This window comes from Mizuhopecten yessoensis, unplaced genomic scaffold, assembly GCF_002113885.1.
Source record: "Mizuhopecten yessoensis strain PY_sf001 unplaced genomic scaffold, ASM211388v2 scaffold10797, whole genome shotgun sequence".
Lineage (NCBI taxonomy): Eukaryota > Metazoa > Mollusca > Bivalvia > Pectinida > Pectinidae > Mizuhopecten > Mizuhopecten yessoensis.
The window spans coordinates 395,194-406,614 of NW_018408726.1; the positions used below are offsets into that span (position 1 = coordinate 395,194).

The window sequence follows — 11,421 nt, forward strand, 5'->3', positions numbered from 1 at the left end:
TCGAAATTGAAAAGTAAAAGAAATACTGTAAACTCTGAAGATGCATTATACAGCTCTTAAGAAAACGGTTAATTCCAAGACAGTTTATTGTGTCAACGAGACAATGATTCTGGTCTAGGAAAGTAACCAGCATTAGCCATTGTTAATTTGAAACTATGATACAGAAGAATTTAATGCCGCTTCCTAGGTAGCATAACTCCATTTTATACATTTCTTACAATGCATTCTTTTCATGAATACGTTAAGAGTGGAGTTCATGTCAGTAACATTAACCAATATGTATTTAGCAAAATATGTATGGAACAATGATAATTTGAAAGTAGTTTGTTTGTAAGTGATGTGATCAAACATATGTTTAAATGTTTCCCCAGATACACCGAAAACTATCCCAACGTTCACTCCAGCCACTCGCGTTGCTACCGGACTTCCTCTTTATCCTGATATCAAATGTTCGGGCGAAACCGGTTACCCATCCGGAATTATCAACCTGCAGATAAAGTACGATGGATCAAGTTCCTTCGTTAACGTTACAGAATTCACAAAATTGGAATCATCTACAGATGTCCATTGCGCAGTTACAAAAGAAGCATCGTTTAGCGGATCCCCAACCATGGCTGTAAACGGGTCATATATTAGATGCGCAACAAGTCATCCAGATGCTGTTAATACTCTTTTCTCGGCAGAAGAAAGGCTTTTGGTTATTGATGGTAAGTATGTTTATGGAATAATTAGCTGATGTTTTCTGAGGTGTTACATGAACATTCACTTTCAAGATATGGTGTCAATTTAATAACTTAAATTGCTTTTTTGAACGGACAATTAAAATATATTACGGAGAGAAGCTTTTATTCGGGACAAAGTAATATGCAAACTGTAAGAACGAGAAAGTTGATTAAACCTTGCTGCCAAAAAATAAATGTGTTCAGAGCATTCATACATGCTATTACATTGCAGTTTAATAACAAAATCAATTCAACGTTTGCTTCAATCGTGTANCCCCCCCCCCCCCCCCCTCCAGCTCTACGGACTGCCAGTTTAGATACACTACATTTTGTATCTTATTTACAGGAAACTTGTGCAATGGGAAAAGTGATGGAGCAGTGCTGTATCATCCTTACAGTTGCGGTCAATTTATACAATGTGCCAACAACATCTTGCATGTTTTAAACTGCCCTGCTGCTGCTCCGTGTGTTCGAATAAATGAAACATCCGCAACAGGCTTTTGCGATATAACGTGTGCACATTGCCCCAGTTACCACATTTGTGAGTATTGCTCCACACACTTAAGTAATAAAAAAATCGGAACTAGACTGAATTAATCAATTTCTTTAAGCTTTGATTCTTAAAACGCTTTCTGTTTTCTCAAGAAATGTTTATCATAAATAACTGTGTGATTTTGAACCGTTACCCTATGTCGTTAAAACTGCAAGTGATACTCTACGGCCCTTTTTATTTTAACTCTGGATGCATTTTAAAAAGTACGATAACAGACTTTTCTTAAAACACTTCATATTTTTTCATGATCGTAGAGTTCAACGACCACCTTATAGTGATATGACGTTAAGCAGACGTTATACAGTAAAGAGTAATTTTATGATTATTTTTTCCCCAAAATAAACATTACTTTTAGATAAACTGCAGGTCATTTTTAATTGTTCATCATATAGTTTTGGTATATAATAAAGGGATCTGGTACTTCCAACTCCTAATGATCTTAAAATGTATTTTAAAAATCAGCTATCCGGAAGTGTGTATCAGATTATAGTTTTCTATATTAAATCCACGAGTAGATGTTTAATATAATATATAATATATACGAATGGATATTAAGACTCAAATTCTTTATCGAAAACATTGAGATTCGTTGAAATATCAAGTCAAGTTAGACCAGGCGACTTTCTATTTGTTTCCTTGTGGTTGGTCTACCGTAACTGTTGTTATCGAATCACCTGTAATACTTAAACTATAGACTACTCTATGCATACAAAAGTGCTGTGCTTGTCTTTACAACCTTATATTTGGACAACTAACTAAAAGTGCCGTTGGGTATAATTTGCGGTTTGAACGATAAAAATTGAACTATTTTGTAAAACGTTTTTTGATAATGAAATGGGAAAACAAAAATGAACGTCATATCACTTAAAAAATGTAATATGCATGTAGATAATGTTGTGTCTTAACAGTTATCAAATGCACCGATGTGACCGCATTCATAGGGAAACCTGTGACTCTTACCTGCAAAATGACACTAGCGTTCGACTACATCAACGTTACCAAGGCGACAAGGAACCTAGCAGATGTGACTTCCGTTGGAAATGTGATTAACCGAAACTTAAAGACTGGGGAGCATGTCGTTTTCGGTCAATCATCCCTCCAAATTACGTACGACAGCGTAGAATGTGACGATGGGGGACTGTTTACTGTACACATGAAGAAAAATGGAGGAAATACCGAATCAAAGACAGTAACACTTAACGTATGGGGTAAGAACATAAATTATCGTACGCTGATTAAGAATGCTTACGAACAGTTAGCATCAGGATGATACTGTATTAATTACCATTATAAATTTAATGGGACCTATTTTAACGTACTGCACCCTTTGGATTGAGAGTTTATCGTTGTGCATTATAAGTTGGTATATGCTTTTGGGATTATGATCTATAGTCATTTTTTTCCCTTTTCTAGCTAAACCAAAGCCTGTATTAATGACACTGCATCCAGACTTCGTTATTGACACCGATCGAATTGGATCTGAACATGTATGCGAAGGATTCGTAGGTTATCCTGGAGGTCAGCTGGAGGTCACAATGACTAAACAAGGAGATCCCAATGTTTATTCCGTACCATTAGCAGACTATGATGGATCCAGAGCAGGAGGAAATACTATGACCACTGAAAACTGTAACAACAAAGCTAGGCTAGCATTTGGACTTAAACTAGGAACTGAATGGCGAAACGGTACCATTACATGCAGGGCAAAAAATAGTGATGTCTTTGAGGATGGTGATGTAGAACAAAATGATACTGCTATCTTATATCTGATACCTGGTTAGTATACATTTTAAAATAAATATAAGCTCCACTATAAATCATTGTTCATTATTTGATAATATAGAATAAAAGTCTAGTTTCAAATTAATACTCAAACAGTAATACATATTTTCCTCTACGGGTTCGATGGAAGTCAATTAAATGATTATTATTTTTCAGCTGATTTTTGCATTGGTGAAACTGCAAATACGTATAAAGCAAACCCATATAGCTGTAACAAGTATGTTCAGTGTTACAATGACCTATCCTATGGCCGTGGTTGTGGAGAGCAGTGCTATACTGGTCTGTCTGTGGCCCCCCTATGTGGTGACTGTCAGACTTATCCTTGTACTAGCATACCAACAACAAGTGAGTAAAACAAATATTTTGTTGTATCCATTAGTATTGAATATGCTTAGTTGTCGGCTGAACATATACTATTACAAAGACAGTCACTTAACTGATAATTCATCCTCAAGCCTTAAACCTCTAACACAGCGATACTAATCAAATGATGGTTATACTAGTCGCTTGTCATTCCATACAACCAGGAGTTACCAGTCAATAAGATAAAATATGGAATATTGACAGAACATTCTAAGTAATGGCGAATACTGAGCAACTAATTGAGATGATGTAAACGTTGCCATCGCTGCGTATTATGGACACCGAGTATAAATACAGGGTGTATTTACCTTAAATATTTATCTGGTCAATCTTATCATTTAATCATCTATTTGAAAAGAACTCTTTCTCCTCACATCTAACATACATGTTTTCTGTTATAGCTACCACTACCACACAAGCTACAACAACGCCACCACCAGATGTATGTAAGTAATTTAAAAAAAAAATGCAGTTCATGCGACGGACACATTGAATTAGAAAGGTACATGGCTTCTTCTATTATGAAAAAAGTATAGGTATTCCTTGATTCCGCTGTTTTTCTTGTTAAATCAGTCGTTTATAACGGAATAAGTTACTTTCGAATTACACCTAGATTTACTCGGAACTGTAGCTTTAAAAGTACTAAATCAGTGAGTAACAAAGCATTTTAATCAACTTAGCAAAAGTGTACATAAAAGCTTATGTTCTGAGTATATGATGGTATTACTGACTGATTTCTAAAAAAACGTAGCTAACTGATCATAGTACTACATGCTACAAACGCCTTATAATAACTTTGTAAGTTTTATCAGGCTTTTCGAAATTGGATAAATAGATTATTTTTTTAATTATTTTACTGAATGTGAATTAATTAATTTCTTTAAAATTTGATGCATTTTAGGTAGGAAGATATTAGAGACTATTCTCAAAGCGCTTTATATTTTTTCGGCATTTTATATCATATATAAGGTGACAGTACCCAAATCGGATCACCAAACCATCATTTTATTAAACCATTAAAAAAATGAGGAGGAATTATATTCATTTATGATTGTATCAAAGGAAGAATATCGATGGGTGTTCTTACAAACGAAATAAGCACCCGGGGCTCACTTAAGATATTTATAGAACGCTCTGAAGTCACCAATCAACGTCACCGGATTTTGCGAATGTCAGGACCCAAATCGGATCAAGGCTTGAATGTTGCAGTATCTTGCGCTTCAAATGAATATTTTGTTGTCAGCATATTAACATTTTATGATGACCTTAAGAATTTGTATGACAAACAGTATTTGTATAGTGTGAATTATTCCTATAGTCCAAAACAGAATGCATAGTCGTCGCACGCGCAATTTTTTAAAAAACGTGATCAAAACACTGACATTTGAGTTTGAATTACGTTTTCTTGTGCTATTTGAACTGATTTACCGGCACCGCTAGGAAACAAGTAGAAAGTCGTCTGATCTAACTTGATCCTGAATTCCTTGACGAATCTCAATGTTTTTATTAAAAAACTTGAGACTTAATTTTAATTCGTCAGGAATTTGCATTGAAAACTGTGTACTCGCGGAATAGCTATGAAACACTATAATCTTGAGACACACTTTCGAATAACTGATGCCTTGAAACACATAGGACAATTTGGAGTTGGAAATACCAGATCACTTTATTTATACCGAATTTAGATGTCTTCGTCAGTAACACTGACGGGTAGGAAATGTATAAGTATGGTTTACTTTAACAAAAACAGACTATTCTTTGTCAATTTTTTAAAATCTAATTTCAATGTCATTATTTTTCTCATTATCAGGTTTATAATAAGTATCTAATATCGTAAAAACATTGTTATCAAACGTATGGAACAATATTAGTTTGTAATAAATTAATATACCTTGCTCTAACTTTTCCTTATTAAAGCCGTGTTTTGCAACTAATTAAAATGTATCTATTTTATGTTGCAGTTGCAACATGCAGTGGTGTAAATAGTTTGATCGGCTCATCGGCAAATGTAACATGTAGTGTAAACAAAGTCACGTACAGTTATATCAATGTGACATTCACCCCGAGCAAAACACAGACGTCAAGCCACGTTGTCGATATTCACCCTACCGGTGTTGTCAATGACGACAGCGGTGCAAACAGGGATGTGACAGTGTCCAATGCTGGGAAAGACATCACCATTGCTTTTACATTGTTGGCCTGTAGTGATGAGGGTGTTTTTCATTTCAATGTATTTGCGGTATCCGGGGACTCATCCACGACTGCGTACGTTGGCGTTAGAGGTAATAAAAAGATCTTTTAAAAACGTATACGAATTGAACATTTAATAATATGTTTGTGGTCTTATTTAACAATAGGTTTCGATGGTTTATATCTATAATTTTATAAGCTTTCTTTTCGGGATATATATTGAAATGTACACAAAGCAGGCTTCATCTTTAAGTCTGTAATTTTCGAGATATGACTAATACTTCTTGTATAGTACCCAATTGTAAGTATGCGTAATTAGTTAATTCTGATTATCATTAATTCTAACACTGCTAATAATTTTAAAAGCAATGGACCTGTTGCATGTAACATCCCACTAGTTTGAAGCACAGCGTTACGTCACTCGCCCAAGTAACGTTATTCTGTATAAATTCGTATTTGAATGTTGAAAAGCAATTAGGACTTTGTCAAGCAATACTAGATGCATAAATGACATATATCTGTGAACTTGGAAGATGCATTATACAGCTTATGTCATCACTGTTAAATGTCTTATCAACTAAAAAAAGGTTTCTGGAACAACAGAGTGACCATTGATTCTGGTAAGATGTTATTGTTGTTTCTTGCATATTTAAAAAGACTTTAATGCGCCTCGTAAACATCATAATGTCATTTTATACATTTGTTACGATGCATATTTCCATTAATAGTGAAGATTAGAGTTTAAGAAACATCTACCCACAAACCTATAGGTAGCAGTGTACAGTAGCGTACGGAAACCTTGTGTGATACTTTTGTTCAATGAATAACCCCTGTAATATAACATGTATAAAAAAAAATCAGCACTAAAATTGGCATATACATGATGAAGTGGACTCTGTGGAATTCATAATTTTCAAAACAAATAATGAAAATTTTAGGTTAGAGATCATGCTTTTGTTTGCAATAATGTTGGTGTTATTTGATATGGTGACCATGTTTTCCACAATCCCAATTCTCGGAAAAAACACTTTAAAAAAATGTCTTTCTTCTTAAAACAATATAATCAAAATATGGTTTATCAATATATGTACATATATATATATATATATATATATATATATTTATTATAAAAGCAGAAAAAAATTCCTTACGGACGAAGTAAAATAACATAAAAAGAAAAATTCTCAACTTATTCAGACTGTTTATTTGAAGTATATATATATATATAGGTGTGCAGGATGAATCCACTATCCATGTTTGTTTGAGACATGCCCTTTCTATTTAGGATCAGTAATGTGCTCTGCTACCATAGTAAAATATGTACCGAACATGTATACTGTGCATTATGTCATTCGGAAGTAGTTTGCAATTGATTTGATAAAATATGTGTTAAATGTCGTTTTTTTCTGTCCAGATACTCCGAAAACCAACCCAACGTTAACTTCAGCAACTCGCGTTGCTACTGGACATACACTTTCTCCTGCTATCAATTGTTCTGGCGAGACCGGTTATCCATCCGGAATTATCAACCTGCAAATAAAAATGGATGGATCAAGTTCATTTGTTAACTTCACAGAGTTCACAAAAACGGAATCATCTACAGATGACAATTGCGCAGTTACAAAAGAAGTATTATTCAGCGGTACCCCAACAACGGCTATAAACGGGTCATACATTAGATGTGCAACAGATCATCCAGACGCCGTTAGCACTCTTTACTCAACGGAAGAATTAGTTTTGGTTGTTGATGGTAAGTATAAACAAACTGGTGTTACGTTTACTGTCAACATATTATGTCAAACTTTACATATTTTCGTAAAGTGTTATTTTGGTTAAATTAATTGACTAATTTTGTTGAAACTGAGACAAATCTGTGAGATCTAAATTCGTTTCTTCTTAAGTTCGAAATGTTTCAAAAACGATTCTGTTCTATTGACTGATACTTGAGCCAACCTACCTGTCGTAGTTGATTTTAAAATGCTTGATCCGAATACCATGATTTTCTCGATAAAAGTCCACTGCCGACTGAAAGACTTACATAAGAGGGTTTACAAAGTTGCAGATCAATGACGATTATGGACGTCATCTACGGTCGACATCTTGTGGTTTTGTTGTCACCACCCGCGTTGTTGATATGAGGACGTCATATTACTTGAATTTGATCTACATGTTCATAACGAGTATCGTTGATTCATATTTTGCAGTTGAATATCACAAACCTCCAGTGTTTGCTTTTTACGATTACAACAATAACTGTTTGTATCTGCTTCATAGATACATTTTATAAACTGTTCACATTTAACCATTATGTTTAAACTCAAATTTGATATGACAGTATTGCGGTCACCTATAAGGCCCTTGTGGAAAGTATACGTCACTGTAAACCACCTTAGTATAACTATAATACGTATTAAAAGTTAACGGGAGGTAAACCAGAAGGTAATTTAGCAAAATGAAGTTGGAAAATTACTGTCTTCCTTTCGTGGCTAAATAAGGGTTTAACTACAATTTGTTTTATTTACAAGATCACATATTCGACTACAGATCGTAAATCCTTCATTGTCTAACGCATATAAACTTTCCACAATTTACAGGAACCTTGTGCAATGGAAAAAGATCTAACGCACTACTGTATCATCCTTACAGTTGCGGCGTTTATATAACTTGCGACAATAACTTCTTGCATGTTTTTAAATGCGGTGTTGGTGCTCCGTGTATACGAATAAATGAAACATCCGCAACAGGTTTTTGCGATAGGACGTGTACACATTGCCCAAGTTACCATGTTTGTAAGTATTTCTCTGAAAAGTTCATAAAAAATCGAATTATTAAACTTCCTTATTATCTTTAAAGGATGAAAAATATTATTTTATTTTTTTATTTTATTTTTATACAATGCAAACGTAGTCTCACTGTGATTAATATATAATGTTATCATGTCCGTGACATTTCATGAATTTATCTTGTTGTCTCAATCTTCAATATTTCTGGAACATAAGTATTCAATTTACATTGTGTATTGTCTTTTCAGTTGTGCCTTATAATGTCAAAATAATTTCGGCGTTTTTGACGTTGAACTGATCCTAATAGATGAATCAATCAACATTTTACATCAGTATTACAAGTGAACATTGACAATAAACACATAAGCTTCCTTTTTTAAACTTAATATTTTATTATCTGTTTGCAGTTATTCCTGGCAGTGGCAAATGAAAGTATGGCTCCAAGATTACAGAGTGCTCATTGCTCTCAATCATTTAAGCTCCATATATTTGAAGGACTAAAAAGGAGTAATCAGATGGCAACCTTAAGGAATAGCTTTGTTGATGGACGATATTTCTAAGCAAAATGATTACATCGATTTTTCTGATTTCATATACATTTTATAGATATTAATATTGTTACATTTCGTTCAAGAACAATACTTTGTTAATTGTATTGAAAGCAGCAGGTCAAATATCAGAAATGAAGAATGGTGTTACCGAATCCAGGTAACGATGTGACACAGACACACTATTACGTGACCTTGTATATTCCCCACCATATGATGCTATTTTCGTTATTTGATCTGTGTTATTGCAGAGACATAGCAAACCAACTAACATTCATAGCAGTCAATCAAAAATAAAGTTGTTTTATTTGCTTTCATTAACAATTGATTGTAAAGATAATGAAATGTTCTAGCAAAATTTGTTGAGTGTTAATACATGTTGGCTAAACAAAATTAAAAAAAAAACCGGCTGAAAAGCTAGAGTGTTTATCATGCTAAATATTCAAATGCGAGTGATGTGGGTTACAATACCATGCCTTTGCCATTTTATATATTCTAAATTTTAAACAATTTTGAAGTTACTTGCTTTATTTCAATTCCACCCACGTGATGATTAGAAAGGTCCTTTATCGATACACTTTCATACGATTGTTTTTTTAATTACGTTTTCATGCCTTTAATACATAGCCACAATGTTTTAAAGATTTCAAAGTAATTTCAGCATTTAGTTGTATCTATCGGAGGGTAGAATGAACGATAAAACCAGCATGCACATATGAATTCACGGTTGCAGTGACGCTTATAAGTATTATTACCAGCATGTTATTTATATTCCCAAGACATTGTACCGTGATGAAGCTAATTACTGATAAAACGCCATTACCAATTTAGAAGATGTCGATTTCTGTCTGTAAGCTGGAATTAGATAACATATGAAAAACTGTACTTCACCAATGAATATAACAATCAAATATATATCTTACTTTTACCCTGTCCCGAATAAATTCGTCCCAATTAATGGATTTTGTGTCTACGTGTTTGTTTATTGTAAAACTTGTTTTCCATTGAACGGTCGTGTGATTATACTGTAATTATTTTATTTATATACATACAGTGTTCCTATACACACAGCGAGTCGTGTAAAAACTGTAAACACCTATCGCATGTGAAAGTCCTTTTTGGTACGTCAATGAAATCGTCAAATGGTATGCCATAACTTTTAAGCAATTAAAAGTAATGTTGTTATTACACAAACATATATTCTGTGTTCGTTAAGAACGAACGAATGAGTGGGAGTACAACAAGTATTTATGTTATATACATTAGATAAATGTTCTGGAGAATCAATTTAATATACCTATATTATTTTTCTGTCAAATCTTTGGGCTTTACCTGGTACAAACTATTTTTTCTTTATATATTTATATATTTTTTATGATCATTGTTCACTGGCCGTAGGTCGGTGTTTTTTTCTCCGGAAACTTCAGCTCCAGCTTTCCTCAACCAGCAACAATTGGCACGTCCTTAAATGACCATAGCTGTTAATAGGACGTAAAACACAAACAAACCAATCATTACTCACAAAGAGTGTACCCAAATGTTGTCCTTATGTACTTATGGTTTATATATTGGTTGTGTTATACCATTTGTTTATGTGTGCTTTTCAACAAATGTGTCGAAATATATGTGTTATTTATGAACAACAAATCTAACTATTTTTGTATAATATTTATTTTATGCATATTTGATGATTTTCTGTTATAATAAAGCATTCATCAGACGTGAATAGTCAGTATAAAAAGAACATGAATCTCGGAATTCATTTTGTTAATAAAATTCACTTTTCAGAAAACTGTTTCCCATTAGTTTATAAAAGGAATGATTTTTTGATATACATTTTGTAACAAACAATGTTTAATATAAGGGAGGTAACTACATATTCATTCCTTATATTTAGTCATTTTATATCTTTTATTCACACTTATACTGCAACATGTCAATGATTATGACATGCATTACGTTCTTGTCGCAGATATAAATCGTCTTCAGTGTGTCGGAAAAACGAAAGTGTATTACAAATAGCTATAATTAGGGACGTAAATTATCAGGAATAAACATTCGAAGGGGTACATATTATAAGACTCTTTCATGCACAGGGGTGTAGGATAGGGAAATTCCACACGAGGTGTTTTTAAATTTGGCAAAACCCGAGGCTTTTCCCTATCCTACACCCTTGGGTATGAAAGAGTATTTTTCTCTCAGTCCAACCATCAGAATAAACTCAGACACCATGAAAATGCGTTTGGACTGGCCACCATTTTGAAAATATCAATTTTTTCCCTGAGGTTTTTAGACGAAAACGAATTAGCCAGTCATATTTAGCATATCCCATATTTGCAAACAGTGTTGAGCAGAAAAAATAATCACATCATTTGAACGTGAACGGTAAATATATCGTAAAAGGTTTTAATTTCATCACGTCGCCTTTTCCTCATTGCGGCATCGGAGGGTTCCAAATTCGTGACGCACGTCATTGTTGA

General features: G+C 33.6%; 1 protein-coding gene across 1 annotated transcript; it reads left to right on the forward strand.

The window, feature by feature from the left end:
- The first annotated feature begins 2,795 nt into the window (after positions 1-2,795).
- Positions 2,796-9,904, forward strand: LOC110462483. The gene is made up of 7 exons (XM_021516447.1): positions 2,796-3,051; positions 3,214-3,402; positions 3,822-3,866; positions 5,382-5,702; positions 7,025-7,360; positions 8,205-8,399; positions 8,801-9,904. The coding sequence occupies exons 1-7, from the start codon at positions 2,811-2,813 to the stop codon at positions 8,821-8,823; spliced, it is 1,350 nt and encodes a 449-aa protein (XP_021372122.1). The 5' UTR covers positions 2,796-2,810; the 3' UTR covers positions 8,824-9,904.
- The last annotated feature ends 1,517 nt before the right edge of the window (positions 9,905-11,421 follow it).

What these genes read in the sequence shown, in the direction of transcription:
- LOC110462483 (XM_021516447.1), top strand. Translation starts at nt 2,811, where the DNA reads ATGACTAAACAAGGAGATCCCAATGTTTATTCCGTACCATTAGCAGAC. An exon ending in AACGCCACCACCAGATGTAT is followed by an intron (nt 3,867 to 5,381) that starts GTAAGTAATTTA and finishes TTTATGTTGCAG; the next exon opens with TTGCAACATGCAGTGGTGTA. An exon ending in ATTAGTTTTGGTTGTTGATG is followed by an intron (nt 7,361 to 8,204) that starts GTAAGTATAAAC and finishes CACAATTTACAG; the next exon opens with GAACCTTGTGCAATGGAAAA.